This window comes from Balaenoptera acutorostrata, chromosome 7 (genome assembly GCF_949987535.1).
Source record: "Balaenoptera acutorostrata chromosome 7, mBalAcu1.1, whole genome shotgun sequence".
Classification (NCBI taxonomy): Eukaryota; Metazoa; Chordata; class Mammalia; order Artiodactyla; family Balaenopteridae; genus Balaenoptera; species Balaenoptera acutorostrata.
Genome location: NC_080070.1, coordinates 12,944,342 through 12,968,116, shown reverse-complemented (window position 1 = coordinate 12,968,116; position 23,775 = coordinate 12,944,342). Strand labels below are relative to the sequence as shown.

The following is a 23,775-nucleotide window of genomic DNA, read 5'->3' as shown; positions in this document are numbered from 1 at the left end:
CCATGTTCACAGGTACTTCATGAAAGACATTCCCTGGTTGTCCTGTGGTACAAACAGAAACAGAGAATCATAGGACCTTGGGTTCAAAGGTATCTTAGAAGGTTGAGCTCTCTCACCTTACAGGAATCTAGGGAAGGAAGTGACTCACTTATTAAAAGCACTGTACCAGTAATTCGTGGGATGGACTCTGGAATCCAAGTTTCTTGACGTGTGGGTCACAGTTATGCTTCCTATTGCTCTCTATCTCCTCCCTCCCTTCCTCCCTCCCTCCCTCCCTCCCTCCCTTTCTTCCTTCCTTCCTCCTTTTTTCTCCTTCTTTCCTTAATTTAATATTTGTGTATCAGGCAAGTGCTGACAAATCAGAAAGATTTAGCAACATTAATATCAATACAATGACTGAGGTAAGACCCATTCCTTGAGAACATTACCATCTAGCGGAAGAGACTGTCCTAACAACAAAAGAGTTTATCGTGTCATAACTGGGCTATGACGCCCTCCATAAACGTCAGTGTTGGAGCAAAAAGAAGGGTGCCTTTCTGGGCTCCATACCCTGTTCTTACCCTTCATTAATTAAAAAGCCACAGGACACTGATTTTATAGACAAAAAATTCTTGAAATTGGAGCCGTCACTGGTAACAAGGTTGTTGATTGAAGAAGAGAAATACCAAGGTGATGGGCATTTCTAGTGAATGTGCAAATCACATTTTTAAAGAAGTAACTCAGCATCTCCTCCCAGATTTGGAGTCCAGGGACAGGGGCCTGAGCAGCAAGACCCTGTGCACGGAGAGTCAGCAGCTCCTGCCTGACGGCTCCCTGGTGCGGCACTATGACACGCACAGCCTGTACGGGTGGGCCCAGACCAGACCCACGTGCGAGTGAGTGTGTTATTGGCAGCAAGATCATCTTCCACATGGTTACTTTTGCCTTGTCATATATACTGTGCTTGTATCTACATGATGCCGGTCAAAATATCAGGCATGGGTGCCCAAGCAACCAAAATACCTTTAAGTGTATTGATCCAGTAAGTTGCTAATTTCACCTATTTAAACGGAGCAGGTGCTGTTTATCGCTACAGTGGCAAATGTATTGCAATATGTAAATGTACTGAATTAGCATATTTTACACCTTAAATTTGTACAATGTTAAATGTAAACATATTGATACTTCAATTTTAAAAATACGGTGAGCAGTTAGGTTGTGTTTAGTATATTCACAGATTTGTGCAGCCGTCACAGCAATCAAACTTTAGGACATCTTCATCATCCCCCAGAGGGAACCCTACACCTGTCAGCAGGCACTCCCCACCCTGTCCCCACCCCCTGCGCACCAGCAGCCACTGACCTGCTTTCCGTCTACTTGGTTGCCTGATCTGGACATTTTATAAAAATGGAACCAAAAAATATGTGGCCTCTCATATTCTTCTTATTCAAGATTGTTTTGTCTATTCTGGGTCTCTTATATGAATTTTAGGATCAGCTTGTCAATTTCTGAAAATAATAATGACTTTGATAGGAATTTCGTTGGATCTATAGAACAGTCTGGGGAATATTGCCATCTTCACAATTTTAAGTCTTCTGATCCGTTAACATAAGATGTCTTTCCATTTCTTTACATCGCCTTTAATTTCTTTCAGCGGCATTTTATAGTTTTCAGAGTATAACTTTTTGGCCATTTTTTTTCAAATATTTTTCTGCCCCTTTCTCTTTCTTTTCTCCTTCTAAGTTTCCAATTATGTGTATGTCGGTACATTGGATGGTGTCCCACAGGTCCCTGGGGTTCTGTTTACTTTTCTTCATTCCTTTTTCTTTCTGTTACTAAGACTGGATCATGTCTATTGACCCATCTTCAAGTTTGCTGACTGTTTCTTTTCCTAGCTCAAATCTGATGTTGAACCTGGTCCCTCTAGTGAATTTTTCATTTTACTTATTGTATTTTTCAACTCCAGAATTTCTATTTGTTTTTCTTCAGTAAGTTCTGTCTCTATTGATATTCTCTATTTAGTGAGACATTATTGTTGTCATGCTTCTCATTAATTGTTTAGATATGCTTTCCTTTAGTTCTTGGAACATATTTGTAATAGCTAATTTAAAGTCATTGTCTACTAAGTGCCCTCAGCAACATTGTCTGTTGGCTGCCGTTTCCCCTGTTTATATGGCATCTTTCATGTTCCTTTGCATGGCTGAATTTTTTGTTGAAAACTGGACAATTTAGAAAACAAACTGTAACAACTCTGACATAAAATCCCTCACTGACTGCCAGCAGGTTTGTTGTTGTTGGGTTTTTGTTGTCGTAATTTTTGTTGTTTTTATTGTTATTTATTTGTTTCGCAACTTCTCTGTCTCACTCTGTAGATTCTGTATTCTCCTGCAGTGTGTGGCCACTGAGTTCTCTGATATCCCCCCCTTTTTTAGATCTTTTATTTTTTTAAGACTTGCTTCCTTGGGGACACCCCTGGATCAGTAGAATTTAGTGGTCAGCCAATGATCAGTCAGAAGATTTCCTTCATCAAAGCAAAACTTACACTGGACAAAGTTAAACAGGCAAGGGAGGCTTTATTAATGCTATTACAATAAGAGAGAGAGACAGAAATCAGAACTTGGTCTGAGGTCAACTCCGTTGAAACAAAGGTCTGGAGAGTTTTTGAGAGCTGGGGTGGGGAGTTTCTAGGCCATTAGTAAAATTAGCTTTTACTAAGTTGGCCTTACTCAGAGGAAAAAGTAACTTCTTCTTATCTTCCATAACAGAGGTAATTTTACAACTTGAAGCAAGGAGACCCTGATGAAGTTAGGCTCCTAGCCTCCTAGGGGACTCTGGATGGGGCACTGTCCTCCTTGCTGATTACATTTCAAAGGGATGGCTCCCAGGTCCATGACAAAGATGTTCAAGGGCTGGAAAACTGGGGAGGCAAGAGGCTTTTAAAAAGATTTACATCTCAAGGGGCAGAGAAAGAATTTACAGTTAAATGTATCTAAAGTAATGCTCTAAGAAAAGGGAGGGCAGGGTCCTCAAGTCAGGAAGAACCCAGCCTAAAGCTTAGTCAAGCTGAGGGCAACAGTAAGCCCACCTTGGGCACCTTAAACGCCTTGCCTCTATATCTTGCCTCTATGAGAAAACATACCTTCACACTTAGGGAAGTTTGTGAGACAGCCTCACCTTTCACTCTTGCTCACTTAGGGGCTCAGGTTCAGCCAGAAGTGGGCCCTGGAACCTTCTTTTATGGTTCTTTTCTGAGCATGTGCACAGCCTTGTGGATGTATGTAGTCTAAGAGCTTTTCCAAGTTCTTCATGGTTCCAGTTTTCCAGGATTTACTTTTAAATTCCCAGCCATACTTTTCTTTGCCTCAACTGAAGCCACAGCCTGAGCACCTGGGATGTTGCCAGTAAATGGTTACAGTTTTGGTAATTTCCTGGTTGGAATTATTTTCTTCCTGCTGAGTTGAGCTCTGAGTCAAATCAAGTGGCCCTAACACCCTGGGAATAGAGATTTTTCCTGGGGACTGGAAGTTAGGAAAAAAGTATATATTGTGCTCTGGGGATAGTGCTTTTAACAGAGCTCCAAAAGAGGTCAGAGCTCTGTTGGCTGCTGGCTTTTGGTGCCAGTGAGCTAGGGATGGGGCGGGCTGGGACTAGCCCCAAGTTAAAATCCCAGAGGCCTCACTATCTGGCCAAGATTTAGTAGTTTTTCTTGGATAGACAATTTTCATTTCTTTCATTTCTTTGGCTGGTAAACTTCTAGAATTCTGACATGGTCAGTGACAAAGTTCTTTGCACCATTCACATCCACCCTTACTCTGTATCCCTGCCTTATTTCAGACCTTCATTACCTCTCACTGTGAATGTGTGTGTGTGTGTGTGTGCGCACGCACGCACTCACACATCTCCATCCATTTTTGGATTTATTTGGGTGTGAAATATTGGAAGTAACCTAAATGGATTAGTTTTCACTATAGCTAGCTTCTTTTCCTGACATCACTTTTTGAATAACTTATCTCTGTCTATTGATTTGTGATGCTTTCTTTAGCAAATATTTGGTTACATCATATACTAGCATCTATCAATAGATTTTCTCTTTTGTTGCATTGATTTTTCTCTCACACATTGTTTTTATTTTCTGCCTAAAGCTGCATACAGAAGACTGACCTTCCATTGAGAGAGATAAACATCTTTTATGTGTATTTGCCCCGTGTGCAAAATTTATCCTACTTTTTGAGGAGTAGCCCAGTAGAGAGCATATTACCAAAAAGAGCCATAGTCATATATACTTTTATTTATTTTTTGTATTTATGCCATTTTATTTTATTTTTACAGTAGGTCCATGTTGGTTATCTATTTTAAATATAGCAGTGTGTACATGTCAATCCCAAAAGTCATATATACTTTTGTATGGGTCTCAGATCTGCCTCCTTGCTCTTTAAATGACTGACAAATTATCTACTTTGAGTCTCAGTTTCCTGACAGTAAAAGGAGGCCAAGGTTGTAAGACCGTACACATGAACGTGACCAGTATAATACTTGGGATAAGAGTAATCATTCTATAAATATGTTCTACACATCACCCCACCCCTCCTCTTACCTAGAAGTAGACAGCTAGTTAATTAGACTTTCTTTTTAAAGAAAAGAAATCCACATATTAGGTGATGCTCTATCCCCATTTGTTCTCCTGGGAAGTTCACTGGGACTCCAAGCATCACTTTTAAATAGCAGATGCTCCAGGCTGAAGCTGCTCTCTGTGATAAAGTCCCATGGCTGTCCAGCCTCAAATTCACCTTCAGCTCACCCCCTTGTTCCCCTCCGAGCAGAGCTGTGCAGGAGGTGACGGGACAGTGAGGGATCGTCATCACTCGCTCCACTTTCCCCTCCTCTGGCCGCTGGGGGGGACGCTGGCTGGGTGACAGCATGGCCGTGTGGGACCCGCTGGAGAAATCTGTCATTGGTGTGTGGGCTTATCCTGGGGCCTCTCCTGGTGGGGAGGGGACTGGGGTGTGTGCTCTTCAGCCACATCGGTTGTATCTAGTCATCATCTACATGGTCAATAAAAGCAACAGGAGCTGAGTTCTCTGTGGGTGTGAGTTTTAATCCACACCCATCTTCTGATATTTTCATCATGAGTGGCCCAGAGCTTTCAAATGCGGTGTGGAAGAGACAGGTCAAAACCACCCTTCCAAAGGGCTGTTTTTATGAGCCCCACAGAGCTGTATCTTCTCATTGCAGGCATGATGGAGTTCAGTCTCTTTGGAATCTCTTATGTAAGTCCTACTGGGGCCATTACTAATTCCCCAGTCAGATCTCAGTGTGTCTGCAACCCACAAAAGTCCCACCTAAAATGTGCTCTGATTCTACATCTTCTCAGACAGGAGCAGACATTTGCGGATTCTTTGGAGATGCTGAGTATGAGATGTGTGTTCGCTGGATGCAGCTGGGGGCGTTTTATCCATCTTCCGGGAACCACAACACATTCGGGACAAGGGTGAGGGAAGCAGGTTATGTTGCAGGTATTCTGTGTCCTCACATCACAACTTCCTTTTAACCCTCAAGAGCACCGTACTTATTTGTATGATGAAAAAATATAAAAATCACCAGCAGCAGCTCCATTGCTTGTAAAACCCTCAGAGTTCAAAACCCCAGAATTACCAACAATTTTCAAGAATATACTTTTTCTCATCTCTCAGGGAATTAATGCCTACGAGGAGAAAAGTGCTTATGGCTCTCTATGGGGCTAAAATAAAAGAGGCTCCTTTTGCTTTTAAGAACAATGGATTTGTATTTTACTTAAATCTATCCAAGTTATGTCAGTGCTGTGTAGAGACCCATCTCTCTACACATGTGCGGCGCCAAGGCTAGACCTGTGCAGATACTGAGGGGTCCATGATGAAGGGGAGGAAGCGGGGAGGAAACAAGGAGATCCAGTTTAGAAAGAGGGCAGATGTAGGGAAAGAGGAAGCTAGAAATGAAAGGAGAAAGGGTGTGTAACCTACATATGGGATATGTGCCTGCTCTGGTCCTTTTCTCATACCGCTAGGATGGAGGAAAGAGGAGGTGACCTTTCACGTGCTCCTTTATCCTTTTAGAGACAAGATCCTGTGGCCTGGGACTGAAACTTTGAGATGTCAAGAAAAGTCCTCCAGACCAGATACACCCTGCTGCCTTACCTCTATACTCTGATGCATAAAGCTCACGTTGAGGGCAGCGCTGTTGCCCGACCCCTTCTCCATGAGTGAGTAGAGCCTCTTACCCAAGCGGCAGGTCTGGGATATCTTGGGAATAACCCCCTGCACCTGTCATAACAGTATGGGTGGATTTTTCGTATTTATTCTTTAAGGTTTACAGAAGATCGCACAACATGGGATATAGACCATCAGTTCATGCTGGGCCCTGCCATCTTAATCAGCCCCGTGCTGGAAAATGTGAGTTTTCCATCACAGATCAGACACCCTCCAATCACATAATCTAAAGTACAGGAAGGGCATTTTACAGATTGTCTTATACAGCTCACTATTTTCAGGCAAATGCATTTCTAGAACTTCTAAGGGAGATCTTTATCTTTTTTCAAGGTCTCCATTAATGGAAGCTTTACAACCACAATTGATTCTCATTTTAGTGTCTTGTCACTTTGCATCCTTGCAAAATCTACCTTTTTAAAAATTTTATTTTTCTGTGTGTTTAAAGAAGAATTTCCTAGGTTTTCTCTATAAAACCTTCCAAACTCTTAAAGTCATTAATCAAATTCCTTTTTTAATCTTAAGTTACAGAGGTAATTTTAAAAAGTTAAAATTAAATTGGAATATTCATAATGACATGTTGATTTTATGTTTCAGAACACTTTTCAGGTCTATGCTTATTTTCCCAGAGCCCGTTGGTATGACTATAGCACGGTAAGAACCAACATTGTCTGTGAAGAACCAGGTTGGTGTATGCAGTCAGAGAGAGGAGCCTGGAACTTTCTCCTGACTTTCAGGCACATATTTTCTAAGGCAATAATTTCCAGCCTTTCGGCCATGCAAGGTTTGCTTAAATAAAAGTATCCATAAAGCCTAAATAGGTAAAATCTGACACCCATGTTACATTGACTTGTCCCCAATCCCCCACCTTTTCTGGAGAATACAGAGAAAAGACTAGATTTTCGAGGTTTTAGCAAAGCTGAAAATCAGAGATTTTTCTCCTTAGATTTGCAGTATTTTGCTGATTTTCCAACACATTTCCTTGGAAAGGAAGGACTTGTAATAAAGCATGCATTCATTTTATCTTTTTTTTTTTTTTTGTCATCATTCCTTGCCTGTTTTCTCACTTCTAGGAATCTGGCAATGAATCGGCCGGTGAGTAGAAAATCCTGGAGGCTCCCCTTGACCATATCAACCTTCATATCAGAGGAGGCTACATCGTGCCTTGGCAAGAACCTGCGATGAACACTCACTCCAGGTAAGGAAGGGAAGCAGTGTCTGATGGCCTCACTTTGCCATAATGAGGCAGCCTTACGGGAAGTGGCCCACCTTGATGGAGGCTCTGTGGATAAACTAAATATGGACGGTTTCATTGATATGATTCTGTGAGTACCTTCCAAATGGGATCTGGGGGAGAATGAATTCATGAAGTCATCCCTGGGGAGAACTCTGATCTGTAGCTCTGTGTCAAAGGTCCGGGATGAAAGTTTTCCTGAGGGTAGCAGCATGTACCTCTTTACACATTATTTTAAAAATTGGGAATATTAATAAGCTCTTTGATTTGTGATGTCTACCCAGGGTTTTAGTGCTCATATCCAGATCTACTTTGGTGAACTCAAGGAGAGATTATATATACATATATATTGGATTGGCCAAAAAGTTCGTTCGGTTTTAAGTAAGAATAGAAGACATATTTTCATTTTCACCAAGAATTTTATTGAACAAGGTATTCACTGACCGAACGAACTTTTTGGCCAACCCAATATATACACACACACTTATACATAATAAATTAAGGAGAGCATGTTATATCAAGAGAGACACACAAAACAAGGATAGTAACAACTCAAAAAGAGAGAAGTTAACCTTCACCCTTGTGCTGTAAAGCATGGTTTCCTAAGAAATAGGGCTCTGAACTGAGTCTTGAATAATAAATAGAATTTGAATGTATGAAGACAAGAGAAAGAGATGTTCTGGGAGGATTAAAGAACTAAAGATGAAAAATGAGTTGAATTTGGAGGATAGTAAACCATTCAGTTTAACTGGAGCACTGATAAGGGAGAGGGATAAAAAAAATAAAATTCAAGGAGGTTAGTATCAGGTCATGGAGGGTTGTAAATGCAGGATAAATACATTGCATTGTATTATGTAGCAATTTGGAAGCTGCTAAAGGCTTTTTTTTTTTTTTTTTTTTGCAGGGGAGGGTGGTCTTCTTCCTAAAGAAGAAGTAGCTTCTTATATTACTTATAATATGTATATAAGTAAAGTGTATGTATTTGATTTTTGCAAGTTGAAGTTTTATCAGATATTTCATTAAAGTGTAAATGTTTTATTCTGTTAGCTTTTAAGTATCTTTTATCTCACCTTATCTGTTTTTAGAATTTTATGTGTATTTTTAATGCATTTACTTTTTTCTGGATGAATAATATTTTCAACAGACGCTGTCCTTCATTCTTACAACCTACAATCTAGAGAAAAAAATAACTCTTTTTTTTTTATAGCCGACAAAAATATATGGGATTGATTGTTGCTTTGGATGACAATGGGAGAGCTGAAGGTCAGCTGTTCTGGGATGATGGACAAAGCATTGGTGAGTATGAACTTTCCAGGACCCCCATACAGCATTCAGCAAAACCATACCATAGAGGCTCAGGATATAATTGTCATGAACTGAAAACCTGTCTCTATTTCTACTACTATTAATAAAGCAATGCTGTTGGGAGAATTTTTGCAACTTTTGCCTGCTCATTTGTATTACGTTGTAATTGTAATAGAAGGGTATGTGGTCCCTAACTTTGTAGGTTCATCAATCTGATGTTATGGGTTCATCCAGGGTGACTTATCTCTGTATAACTGTCTTGCTATGATAAAAGAGTGTGGGTGCAAATATCAAGCTGACCATCCTTTCTCAGTGGTTCATAGACCTGCCTCTATTATTTGGGCCAGCCGTCTAGAACCAGGCACAGGCACCCTTTTCCTCCTAAGTAGGCCCACTCAGGAGACAAATTAGAGCTTAGAAAATTTCTTGGTGTCCCAGAAATAGGGAATTAAATATTGTCAGTGGATACTTATATCAATGAAATAGTGCTTTGTATGCTTTCTTTCCCCAATCTAGGGATATGACAGTTTTACCTTAGATAATTGGTGTTCATCACTATAGTCAGAGCACCCTCTTCCTCAGGCATTTCTATAGATTTACAGACACACTGTCACCAGCTGATGTCCATTTGCCAATACCTGTTACTGTGGACCAGAACATTCTAATCTTGTAACATGTAGCAGTTACTGAATTTATATCTTATTTTTCAATAGTAAAATATTTCTAAAGGTTTCCTCCTTTTGGTTTTCTTCATTATAAGGGTAAATATAGTCTCATGAAAGAAAACATTTTAAAGATAAAAAATTAGAAAATATTACTTAAAATAATCCTTAATTTTCTATATTGCTGAAAACATACTGCATACTTAATTTGTGAATCCTGTTTCTTTGCACTTAACATAATGACACAAATGTCTAGATACTATTTTATACACCTTGTAAATACCCTTATGATTATCACATTCCGTTGAGAGGGTATACCATAATTTATCTAACTTTCTATAGTTTTTCCCTATACAGGGTACAGGGTGTTCTCAGTTTTTATTGTTATAACAACCATGAATATTAACCTTTGTTCATACTTCAGATTATTTCCATAGGGTAGATTCCTAAAAGTAAAATTATTGTTTTTTAATCAACTTGATTGAGTTGTATTTACGTAAGTAAAGTGTATCCATTTTAAGTGTACAGTTCTATAAGTTTTGACAAATGTATACAGTTGTTGCATAACCACCACCACAATAAAGGTACAGAATATTTTCATAACCACGAACCCCTTTTAATTCTTTCCAGCAAACTGCCCCCCACTCCCAATCCTCATTTCCAGGCCCTGACAACCACCGGTCTGCTTTCTGTCACTATAGATTAGATTTATCTTTTCTAGGTTTTATGTAAATCGAATCATACAGTGTGCACTCTTTATGCGTTTAGCTTCTTTCGCTTAGCAAAATATTTTAAAAAATTTATCCATATTATTGCACGTAAAAGTTCATTACTTTTGACTCCTGAATAATAGTCCATCTTGTGGGAGTACCCCAATTCATTTATCCATTTACTTATTGATAAATATTTTAGTTGTTTCGTATTTTTTTACCATTAGGCACAATCTGCCATGGTTATTTGAGCGTAAGTTACAAAATGACCATATGTTTTCACTTCTCTTGGGTGAAAACCTGGAAGTGGAATTGCTGGGCTGGGTCATATGATAAGTGTATGTTTAACTGTTGAAGAAAATGCCAAATTATTTTCTAAAGTGGCTGTACTATTTCCCATTACTAACAATACTAATTTAGAGTTCCAGTTTTCTACATCCTCACCAACACTTGGTGTTGTCAGTTTTCAAAATTTTAACCATTCTAGTAGGTGTATAGAGCATCTGTTTATGGACTTGATTTACATTTCCTTAATGTTGAGCATCTTATAATGTGTTCATTGGCTATTTGTATACCTTCTTATGTGAGGTATCAGTTTAAGTCCTTCATCCATTTTTTATTGTGTCATTTGTCTTTTCATTATTGAGTTCTACGAGTTATGTATTATACCAGTCTTTTATCAGATATATGATTTGTTCTCCCTGTCAGTGACTTGCCATTTCAATTCCATGATGGTGTCTTGCAAAGAGTAAATTTAATTTTGATAAAAATCCATTTATTCATGCTTTTCTTTTATGATTTGTGCTTCTTGGCCTAAAAAGTGTTCTGGTATCAATTCCAACATATATGTAGGTGGGTGTTTCTCCACACCAGCAAGCAATTCTGGGACACCAGCTGGATGTACTACAATTCAACTCAATTCTGACACTAATTACCTGGAGATAGTGTCAGATCCCCCTGTCAGTGCCAGTCAGTTTCACAAGACTTCCTCCTCCTGCCTTCCCCTCCCACTTCTGATACCAGTTGCAAGTTTAGGTTGTCACCTGTGCTTCTGACTGACTGGCTATAAATCAGAGGTTCCCATGACCCCCTCCTCAGGTTTGATTAATTTGCTAGAGTGGCTAACAACCTCAGAGAAACATTTTGCTTACTAGTTTATGGGTTTAGTATACAAGAATACAACTCAGGAATAGCCAGACAGAAGAGATGCACAAGGCAAGGTATGTGGGAAGGGTTGCAGAGCTTCCCTGCCCTCTCCAGGTGTGTCATCTCCCCACATCTCCACGTGTACACCAGCCCCTAAGCTCTCTGGATCTCATCTTTTGGGTTTTTTTTTTTTTAATTTTTATTCAAGTATAATTGCTTTACAATGTTTCTGCTGTACAGCAAAGTGAATCAGTTATACGTATACACATATCCACTCTTTTTTAGATTTCCTTCCCTATTAGGTAACCACAGAGCATTGAGTAGAGTTCCCTATGCTATACAGTAGGTCCTTATTAGTTATCTATTTTATACATAGTAGTGTATATATGTCAATCTTTGGAGTTTTTTTTGAAAGCTTCATTACATGGCTGTGGTAATTAAATCACTGGCCATTGCCTATTGATGCAATCTTCAGCCTCTCTCCCCTCCCAGAAGTCTCAGGATGGGACTGAAAGTTTCAACCCTCAAACCACATAGTTGGTTCTCCTGGCAACCAGACACCATTCTGAGATGCTTTCCAAAAGTCATCTCATTAACATAATAAAAGACACCTTGATTGCTCTCATGACTTGAAATGCCAAGGGTTTTAGGGCTCTGTACCAGAAACTCTGATGAAGACCATATATATATTATTTATCATAAATCACAACATCACCTGGCCTAACCCAAGGTTACTAATATTTTCTCCTATATTTTTGGAAGTTTTACAGTTTTAGCTTTTACATTTAGAACCATCATCTCTTTAGTATTAAATTTTGTATGTATGTAATACTCAAGGTTAATTTTTCCCCCATGTAAGTGTCCAGTTGATCAAGCACTACCTTTTTTTAAAAAAAATATTTATTTATTTTCATTTATTTTGTTGGCTGTGTCAGGTGTTAGTTGCGGCATGCGGGATCTCTCCTTGCAGTGAACGGGCTCTTCACTGAGGCGTGCTGGCTTCTCTCTAGTTATGGAGTGTGGACTTTCTCTCTCTAGTTGTGGTGTGTGGGCTCCAGGGCGCAGGGGCTCTGTAGTTTACGGCATGCAGGCTCTCTCGCTGAGGCACGCGAGCTCAGTTGCCCCGCGGCATGTGGGATCTTAGTTCCCCGACCAGGGATCGAACCAGCGTCCCCTGCATTACAAGGTGGATTCTTTACCATTGGACCACCAGGGAAGTCCCCAAGCACCACCTTCTTGAAAACAGAATCTTTTTCCCTATTGTATTATTTTGACACCGTTGTTAGCTATCAATAGGTTATACGTGGTTGAGAGTTTATTTTTGGATTATTTGTTCTATTGATCTATATGTTTATCCTTATGCCAATACCATACTGTCTTGACTAATGTAGTTTCAAAATTGTTGTCTATTGTAGCTCCTTTGAATTTCATATAAATTTTAAAGTCAACTTGTCAATACCTAACAAAAAAACTTGTTAGAATTTTAATTGAAATTGCATTGATTCTAAAGATAAATTTTGGGATATCTATCTATCTATCTATATCATCTTAAATTACTTAGGTATTCTTTAATTATTCTCGGCAACGTTTTATAATTTTCAGTGCATGGGTCTTACACAGATTTTAAGTATATCCTAAGTATTTCTAAGTTTTCGATGATGTTGCAAATGACACTTTAAATTTCTCTTCTTAGTGTATGGATAATACATTAGAAGCCTATACTCATTTAATATAGTATATAAGAGAGATGTTTTGTTGTTCATTTATAGGTGGAACTAGCTAAATGGAGGGATACGAAGGAATTAGATTACTTCTGTTTTCAAAGTTCCATTCAGTCTTTGGACTTTTTTTTTTTTTTAAGTAAACTCTGTGGAGAGATATGTGGCATGTTGGAATTTAATAGATCTGGCTTTAAATACCATTTCAGTCATTTACTAGTTGTATGTCTTTTGGAAAGCTTTACGGCTGTATATCTTTCTGCCTACATTTCCTCAGCTTTTAAAATCTGCAAGATACTACTTATCATGTAGATTTTTTATGCGGATTTAGTTGATTTAATATAGAGAGAGCATTCCTGGCACATGGGTGCTGAATAAAATGTATCATTAATGTGCAAGATAAATAATAAAATTCCATTACAAGCTTTTAAGATATCTTACATTGAAACCACGGTGGTTAACATAACAACAAAAAGCCCAAAAGTCAGAGAAAGGAGGTTAACCAGCCACCCAAACCAGGCTGTAAGGGAGTGGGACTTGAACCTTATAAGAGAATAATATGCCCCAATGCCAATTTTTTTTTTTTTTTTTTTTAAGTTTTTTACTTGATTTTATTTATTTATTTATTTTATTTTTTGGCTGTGTTGGGTCTTCGGTTCGTGCGAGGGCTTTCTCCAGTTGCGGCAAGCGGGGGCCGCTCTTCATCGCGGTGCGCGGGCCTTTCTCTATCGCGGCCCCTCCCGTCGCGGGGCACAGGCTCCAGACGCGCAGGCTCAGCAATTGTGGCTCACGGGCCCAGCTGCTCCGTGGCATGTGGGATCTTCCCAGACCAGGGCTCGAACCCGTGTCCCCTGCATTGGCAGGCAGATTCTCAACCACTGCGCCACCAGGGAAGCCCCCAATGCCAATTTTTAAATTTAAGAACTGTATTTATTAATGGGCTAAGGTGTTCCCATCTATTAGGAAGTACATATTTTTTCCTTCAGTGAAGTCTATGTGAAAGATGAAATTTCAATCAAGAATTTGTTTGGTGAGCAAAAAATTATAGCAAAAGGAGTTAATGGCCAGTACCACACTGTCTTGATTACAGTTGCTTTGAAGTAACTTTCGTAATCAGGAAGCAAGAGTTCTCTAACTTTCTTCTTTTTTAAGAAAGTGCCTTTTTTTTGAGCAGGTTTTCTCGACCTTGATCATATTGACATTTGGGGCTAGATAATTCTTTGTTATTGGTGGTGGCTGAACTGTTAATTATACAATGTTTAACAACACCCCTGCCCTTTACCCACTAGATGCCAGAAGCGTTCCCCCAGCCCCATGATGTTAACAACCAAATATGTCTCTAGATACTGCTAAATGTTTCACCAGCAGAATTACTGCTGTTTGAGAACCAATGTTTTAAGGGAATCTAGAGTCCTTTTATATAGCTTGAGCTGATTAGACTAGATGATTGATATTGTATTGGATTTATAGCACCACAGTTAGTGTGTAAAATCAGCTCCCTATGAGCAATATATTTGAAAAATATGAGGGAAAAAACCAATTTTCTATAAAATTGTAGGTTCCTACAACAAGTATATTTTAGCCTCAAAGTTAAAAATCAATAGTCCCTGAAAGTTTTAAACTTTTTACACTTTTTAAGATCTATAGAGAAGCATTTTGCCCTTTTCACCAGACCTAGAAACTAAAATTTAAAATACGAAGATACAGTATAAGTATAGATTTGATTTAATTTTTCTCTTAACTGATTTGTAATTATTTGTTAAACTTTACTTAGATTTAAGGAGATTCAATAGCTAGGTCAAGGTTAATCTTAAATCACCTGTATTAACAGAATCCCATTCTTTAAAAATTTTAAATTAAAACTGCTAAAAGAGGCTATGGTATTTGCTTAGGTTATATTTTCTAGCCAAAGCTAAATTTAAAAATATGGGTTTATAATTGTTTGTTTCTACAAGAGTGTAGGTAAGTTAGAAAACAAAGATCATTATTGGTTCAGGGAGAGACTATGCTGGAATATTGGTTAGAGATGGAATGTTGACAAGGGCTAAGAATAGAACATGAAAGGAAAATGACTTTTAAGAAATAGGAGTTAAAGGAGCCACATGAGGAGAATGAGTAAAGTAGACATCAACTAAGGAGTATTTCAAGGAGGAGATGTGTGGGCAAAGAGGCTAAAAATCTTGAACGTCATGATGAGATATTTAAATTTAATATACTCTGTCACTGGTGATTTTGAAAGGACCAGATTTGGTGAAAAAAAAGAAACACAGAAGCTGAAGAGTGGTCGTTATAGGATTGAATTATGAGTTGAGCACCCAGACGTAACAAGCAGAGGCTACCTTTTTTTGAGACATATGACACTAAAAAGGAGATGTCATGGTAGCTTGGTATAGAGAGCATCAGAATGGAGTGCTCTGGAGTATAATTGGGACCTGTAAGAGCAGCAAGAGTATGGGGAAGAATTGATGGCATAAGTTATATACAGGGAGGGGGGCTTAGGATCTGGAACACTGTGGAAGGATGAGCTAAGAGTAGGGAGAGAAGAATAAAGAAGATGAAGATGATGATGACTTTGGTGATAATCATGAAACAACAAATTTTGAGCACTTATTCTGCACAAGTAGCATGTTGTAGACCTCATTGCTATGAGCTAGGTACTATTATTATCTCCATTCTACAGATGATGAAATGTTAAGTAACTTGCCTGAGTTTGCACAGTAATACAAAAATGGAGATACGAATCCATGTCAATCTGACTTGTGAGCCTGAATTCCTAAAGACTCTCCTCAGCTTTGAGCCTTTCTCATCACAGCCATGTGAATTCTCATGGCTGTGTGCTTGCCGTGTAGGCACAGAAAAAAGCAATCAGTAGCCTCCATGCTTTTTCACCTATGCCGTCTCTTCTTAGTTCAATCCAGATTATCTTGTATTTACAACCTCCTGATGCTCACCTCAAAACACCCTCTTCTATATGTACATCCCCACACTAACCTGGGGTAAAATATTCCCTCAGCTACTATCTTTAGTGCTCCTCAGCGAGGTCATGATTATCTTGATCAGTAATTGTGATCCCACTGAAATATTTTCTGACTGTATGCAAGATTATCTGCTATTGTTGAAACAATGAGTAGTTGCTTATTCTTTCTTCTTGTTTGCAGATACCTATGAAAATAGAAACTATTTCTTGGCAAACTTTATAGCAGCTCAGGTAAGACTGTTTTATTGAATTTTATAAATCCTTTCCCAATTAGCTACAGATTAAACATTATCAGTGAACTGTATAAATATAATATCCCCCATCTTCCTGCCTTTACATTTATAAATCAGGTCTGTTGACATTAAAATAAGGAAGAAACAGTTCTTATTTTGACAATTGTCCAGTATACCATCACTCTATAAAAAGAAACTTGTAATTCATATAATGCTGGGGAAAAACTGAGTCCTTAAATGTATAACATGTTTTTAGGAGATGAGACATTTTCTGGCTGATAAAATTTTGAAGGATAAATGCTAGATCAGCTATCTGTTGCACAACAATGGTGCATAAAAAACAACCTCAAAACTTCAGCAGCATGTAACAATTAATGCTTATTTAGCTCATAAGTTTGCAGCGTTCAAATGATCTAAGCTGGACTTGGCTGATCTTGACTGGCTCATATCCGTGTGCAATCATTCATGGGAATGTTAGGCTGCTTGGATGATCACCTGTCCGGAGGGGTCAGTCACATACTGGAGAGTCAGCTGGCTCTTGGATGATCTAAAATGGCCTTATGGGCAGGTCTGAGCGTGACCTATTCATGATTGTGCAAGAGGGCAAAAATAGAAGTGGAAATGCCTGAGTGCTTTTTAAAATCTCCATTTGCATTAAGTTGACTAATAGGCAAAGTCACATGGCCAACCCCAGAGACAAAGGTGGGATAGAATACCCCATCCAGAGAGGGAGGGCATTGCAAAATTACATGGAAAAGGGTATGGATAGGGAGGGGTGAACGATTGGAGACAATAATACAATCAATCTACCAGGCATGTTAAATGATTCCATGGATAATCTATATAGTTCCAGTTAGAGTAGGAGGATCATTCTCTGTCAAACCAATAATCTGCTTCTCTGTAATTTTTTTTTTTTAATAAATCTATTTATTTATTTATTTTTGGCTGCGTTGGGTCTTCGTTGCTGTGTGCGGGCTTTCTCTAGTTGTGGCGAGCGGGGGCTACTCTTTGTTGCGGTGCACAGGCTTCTCGTTGCCGTGGCTTCTCTTGTTGCGGAGCACAGGCTCTAGGCACGCGGGCTTCAGTAGCTGTGGCACGTGAGCTCAGTAGTTGTGGCTCGCGGGCTCTAGAGCACAGGCTCAGTAGTTGTGGTGCACGGGCTTAGTTGCTCCGCGGCATGTGGGATCTTCCTGGACCAGGGCTCGAACCCGTGTCCCCTGCATTGGCAAGCAGGTTCTTAACCACTGTGCCACCAGGGAAGTCCCGCTTCTCTGTAATTTTTACCTGTGGATTTAACTAAGGAATAGTATAACACAAATCTGTTGGGTTTTTTCTACATAACCGTGCTTCAAGTATCTGCAGGTATCTGTCATATATTTATTCTGTCTTCTCTTCTTGGAATTACACATCTCCAGGCTAACTTCATACTTCCTCTGTTTTGTGCTTATACTGGTTTCCAGATTTGATTATTCTGTCTGGACTAAAATTAGTCTAGATTTCTCTTAAAGCAGGGTGCCCAGGATTGAGAGATTATTTTAGAGCTACACTATGGTATACAATAAGATAGCCACTAGCCTCATGTGGCTATTGAGCATTTGAAATATGACTAGCTTAATTTGAGATATTTAAAAGATTATAAAATATCTCATTAATATTTTATGTTAAATATATGTTAAAATAATAATATTTGGGATATACTGGGTTAAATAAAACATATTTTCAAATCAGTTTCTCCTATTTCTCTTTACTTTTTAAAAGTGTGGCTATGAGAAAATGTTAAATTACATGTGTGGTTTGCATTACACTTATATAGGACAGCATGGACTTCCTACTGCAAAAAAGACAACCTCAAAACCTCAGTGGCATGCATGCAACAATAAACACTTACTTAGTTCATTGCCTAACTCTTATGTCCTTTTAGCTAGACTCTGTTTTCTTACTGTTATTGCTTCATACTATGTTAATTTTTTAAACACATGTATCAAATTGTTTTCATAGACATGATTATTAGGTCATGCCGTCTCCATCCTGCATTTGCCTTTTTGAAACTAAACGTAAGACTCTGTATACTAATTAAGCATGTAACTTCTCTGTTCTCAATTTAAGAAAAGATGAATTGAAGATTATATGTTTTTCCTCTGAACATATTGTTTTCTAAGGTCTATAATGTTGATCTGGAAGTCCTGAATTTTAGTTCTATTTCTACTGCTAAATAGTTATTCAACCTAGGGAAGATATTTCTCCTGTTTAATCTGTTTCTTAATTATAAAACATTAGGTTTCCCATAAATAGTTTTTACCTCTAAAACCCCTCCTTCTGTTACTCCAAAGTATTGATAAATGGATTCTTATTTCTATGTGATATTTGATGGAATTTTTCCTAAGGATCAGTGGCTTGAAGTGAAAGAGAGCTTCCCTTGGGTGTAATTGTTATCATCAATGGTATTCTGGCTGGTATGAGGTTATGGGGGTTGGGGGCTGATTTGTAGCATTCACTGATTTTCTGTGGTGTAAATACTCCAATCATTTTAGCCAATTTCAAGCTACTGACTGGCTTGCAAAATTCCAGGCAATTATAGGTTCTCCCAAATCACTAAGAGCTAGCTCCAGCATACCCATTTACTTCATGTTATATTCCCTTTTCTTCATTTTCTCTAGATTGCTATCAGAGTGGAGGAGTTTATAGCTTCACTCTATTACAACTGGCTCCTTATTGATTGCCTAAAATCTTCATCATCTTATCTTACATGCTTAACCAGTAATTTCTCTGCTTAGCACCCTTTGTTCTGTGCCTTTATTCAGTGTGTCTGTGCCTCCCTCCACCTCATTCCCTTTTCCTATTCATTTTGTCTTTATAAACTCCATCCATCCTCCCAGGCCTTCTGAAGTTGCATGTCCTTCCTAAGTCCTTTCTTGACAACCCTATTCCCACAGTGATTTTTTTTCTTTCTCTTAACACCCATAACAAATATTCATGATGATTTTCATTTAGGCCTTAATCGTGCACCACCTCATGACTTCTCTCACATTACTGTAATCCTTGCGTCGATACTTAAAACAGTTCATGATTTAGATAAGTTCCTATATTTGTTGCAAACTGTCCTTAGCCTAGGGACTGTTTGCCATAATTCTTTGTTCAACCTGTGTTAACTCATGCAGTACTATGCACATAGGCCCATCATGATTCCAACCATATAAATGTCCTTTAACTATGTGGCCTTGACCTTCTCATTTCTTCTCCCAGAGCCTCAGTTTCCTCATCTGTAAAACAAAAATAATGATGCTTTCTTTTCAAAATCATTGTAATAATTAGTAATAATATAGGTAAAATATCTTTCATAATGTTGATACACAAACCTATTTTTGGCACCTCAAATTTATTGTCACAAGTACTCAAGAAGTTGGTCTTCATGAAATATTTAAGAAAAAAAACAGCAAGCCAGTACAATAGTAATTTGAGATTTTTAAAAACATTTTAATGTGGAATAAAGTCTATTGACTTATATATTATGTACTTTTTCCTCTTTATACATTCTTTGAAGAACGTATTGCAAACCCAGACTGTACACAATAAGTATCTGAGTGACTCTAATTCACTGAAAGTTGGATATATTAGAATCTGGGGCATAAACCCTACTTACGTAACACAAGTCACTTCCACCTATGACAACCAACAATTCACAGTGATAAATTTCAAGAGTGACCCTTACAATCAGGTATGTCTCAAAGGAATATTATCATATCATACATTAATTTTATTTTGTTGCAAAGTTATTAGCACTATTATTATCATTGTTATATTTACTTATATTTGAAAGGTTATAGATATGTGCAATAGATATGTAGTTGCAAGTGTTGAACCGTATTGTAACATGCACATTAGTGATCTTCCCAGTATAGTCCAGGGATCAATGATCAATGGGCTGGTGAAATCCTTCCCATGCATGTCCCAAAGAAATTGTGCTATGTGTTAAGGTTGGTCTCCCAGTCTAGTGCAACAAAACTTACTTATTTCTGTGACAGAAGCTAAAACAAAGGAAAGAGTGATCCTCTGAAATTGTTGGAGATTTTCCCCCACTTTTCTAAAATTACTCATATCCCTGGTCGAATTGATAGATCTCATATGTTTGTGAAAATTGGCAGTAAACTGTGGTAATCATCAAAATGAATATGTTCCACCAGTGGTGTGAGATAAGATTATTTGGTTAGTAAAACAGAATGACATAAATAGCAGACCCTACTGGGCCCTCTAGGGGAGTCTGCTTTGGTTACTAGAGCCAACTAATGGGAAGATGAATTACCCGTAGAGGTACCAAGGGTAACCACAGAGGTAAAATACCCCACTATAGAGCACTAGACCTGTTATAAATATGGTTCCTAACACATAGGGGGTGGTCTAGAAAAGTGACAAGGGTTAGTTCCTGTTTTCTAAAAGGTGAAAAACAGAGTGTCCTGCTGGTATTTGGAGTTTGGAAAATGACCCTCTTGAATACTCACATAGATTTTCTCTCCATGGTCTCTTCTCATTAGGTACTTCAAAACATTTTTCCTGAACTATACTGAATTCAAAACCACCCGTTGCAAGTTATTACTTCCAGTTAAGATGATGCAGAAAATCTTTCAGTCCCTTCTTTTGGGGACACTTTGTAGCATGTCAGATGCCTATTATGTGCTAGGTTCTATATTAGGTGTTGGGATGATGAAACATGAAAACAGGCAGGTTAAATCTAGTGGCAAAATAAAGAGACTTTTATAAACATTGGTTTTAATCAAAACTGCAAATACTTGTGAGCAATATGGTTCTGAATAAATGAAGTGGAAAGAAAGATTCCAGCATAGGGATTATACACACAGCACGTGTCTCTATATTTATCTGTCAGAACCACTGGGGCCTGAAATGGAATCTTCATATCCTTCTGTTACTGTCTGGGAAAAGAATGAATACATCTTTTTTTGTTATATTGTAATTTGAGGCATAACTTAAGTGTGATGTTTAAGAAGTTCTAAAATACCAACTTTATCTCTTCTTTTCTGGCAGACGCTAACTATTCAATTGACTGACAAGATTATCAGCCTGGAAAAGTTAACTGAGGTTGCTTGGATTCACGGTGGTCCTATAGTTTCTACTACACCTATGACAAATACCTTCCCAATGAGTTCTTTATATCCTTCTACTACTAAGCCTACTACTTCTGAGACTATTAACACTAGTTCTTCTACTTCAAGTCCTATTACTGATTGCACTACTGTTACTCTTCCTGTCACAACCATGCCTTTCCCAACAAGTGCTGCTGAAGTTTCAACTGGTACTACTGTTCCTAATACCACTACGTCTTCCCCTACAAATACTACTGCTGATAGCTCTAATGTTACTCTTCCCGTCACAATCACTCCTTTCCCAACAAGTGCTATTGAACCTCATACTGAGGTTCCCAATACCACTACATCTTCCCCTACAAATACTACTACTGATAGCACTAATGTTACTCTTCCCGTCACAACCACTCCTTTCCCAGCAAACACTATTGAAGTTTCAACTGGTACTATGGTTCCTAATAACACTACATCTTCCCCTACAAATACTACTGCTGATAGCACTAATGTTACTCTTCCCATCACAACCACTCCTTTCCCAGCAAACACTATTGAAGTTTCAGCTGGTACTATGGTTCCTAATAACACTACATCTTCCCCTACAAATACTACTGCTGATAGCACTAGTGTTACTCTTCCTGTCACAAACATGCCTTTCCCAACAAGTGCTGCTGAAGCTACAACTGGTACTACTGTTCCCAATGCCACTACTTCTCCCCCTGCAAATACGACTACTGATAGCACTAATGTTACTTTTCCTGTCACAGCCATGCATTTCCCAACAAGTCCTACTGAAGTTTCAACTGGTACTACTGTCCCTAATACCACTACATCTTCTCCTACAAATACTACTGCTTCCTAGCACTAACGTTACTCTTCTTGTCACAACCATGCCTTTCCCAACAAGTGCGGTTGAAGTTGTGAGTACTGATGTTCCTAAAACTACTGTGCCTGTCCCTACAAATACTACTACTGCTAGAACTAGTGCTACTCTTATTACAACTACTTCTTTCCCAGCAAGACTACTGATACTAGCACTGGTACTACTGTTCTGATTATGACTACTCATTCTTCAACAAGTACTGAGGCTACTAGCACTAATACTGGTCCATTACAACTACTCTTTTCCTACAAATACTGGTGCTGATACTACTAGCAACAGTTTTTCTACTATGACTAACTTCTCTGAAAGTAGAACACTACTGTTGCTACAGTAACCACTTCTCCTACAGTAACCACTTTTCCTACTGCCAGCCCTCGTAATGATACTCGTATTACAAATTCTCCTTTCCCTACAATGTCTGGGGACAATAGTACTAGTAATATTCTTTCTGCAATGACTACCCCTTCTCCTACAGATACTTATGCTATTTGCACTAATGCTCTTTCTCCTATGACTGCTCCTTTTTCTGTAAGTATGAGTGCTGCCAGCACTGGTAATATTGTTCCTTCTGAGTACTGTTTCTTCTCCAAGTACTGATGCTATTAGTACTTATTTATGAGATAACCTTAGGCTGTTGCTGTTTCTGCTAATGACTGAATTCACTTACAAAACTCTAACTCTTCTACAGACCAGAAATCATCCAGACAGATGGGTATGTAAAGATATGGCATAGGAGAGACAGTCTCTGCCATGGGATCAGAGTTCATAGTTTTGTTTGCTTTTTCTTTTACTTACCAGCTTTTCCTTCTTATTTTACTGTCTAGACTCTCCTTTAGTGTGTTAAGACTTTCAGCATGCTCTTGGTCTTTCATATCCAAATTTGCCATTTATTCCTCATCTATTATTTTCTTAGATCACCTAGACCCCTGTGAATAGATTCATGGTCATAACCAAATATTGCCAGTTGGGTGCTATTGAAGGCTTAACCCTAGGACAGTATTTTGAAAAGGTAGTTTGGGGAACCATGGGAGGCCCCAACACTCTTTCTGGGGTCCACAAAGTTGAGCCTCTTTTCATATTAATACTATATTGTTTTTACCTTTTTCACTCATTCTCTCATTGGTATACCACTTTCCAGAGACTATGTTCTGTGGTGTCACAATAGATGAATACAGAAACTGATACAAGAATCCAGTTGTCTTCTATTAAACCAGACATTAAACAGATTTACAAATTATAAAATAATGTCATTCTTTTCACTAACTTTTTTTTTGCTTTGGAAAATATACTGGTCTTTCATTAAAAATATATTATTTGTGTCAACATGCACTTGAATTTTTTAATGAACAAAGAAATATTTTACAAGTGACTCAATTTTAATTTCTAATGCAGCAAATATTAGTAGATATAATCCACCCAAACAAAGCACAGGGTCTTCACTAAATTTGAAAGTAAAGAGATCCTGAGACCAAAGAGTTTGAGAATCACTTCCCTAGGACAACAATATCCTAGTTTCACTCTCAGGTCCTGGTCAAATATACTATGAAAACAAAACAAAACAAAAATCATCCTTCTAAACTTTATCAATGGACTTGA

At 38.4% G+C, this 23,775-nt stretch overlaps 1 protein-coding gene across 1 annotated transcript in view; it reads left to right on the top strand.

The window, feature by feature from the left end:
• Window positions 1–23,408, top strand: part of MGAM2 (maltase-glucoamylase 2 (putative)) — a 76,515-nt gene extending 53,107 nt beyond the window's left edge. Inside the window, 12 exon segments of the mRNA XM_057550439.1 lie at window positions 737–875; window positions 4,800–4,933; window positions 5,212–5,246; window positions 5,351–5,467; window positions 6,069–6,214; window positions 6,320–6,404; window positions 6,816–6,872; window positions 7,292–7,416; window positions 8,660–8,748; window positions 16,152–16,201; window positions 19,745–19,918; window positions 21,241–23,408. Coding sequence (XP_057406422.1) covers window positions 737–875; window positions 4,800–4,933; window positions 5,212–5,246; window positions 5,351–5,467; window positions 6,069–6,214; window positions 6,320–6,404; window positions 6,816–6,872; window positions 7,292–7,416; window positions 8,660–8,748; window positions 16,152–16,201; window positions 19,745–19,918; window positions 21,241–22,158 — 2,069 coding nt within the window. The 3' untranslated portion in view covers window positions 22,159–23,408.
• Window positions 23,409–23,775: the final 367 nt, after the last annotated feature.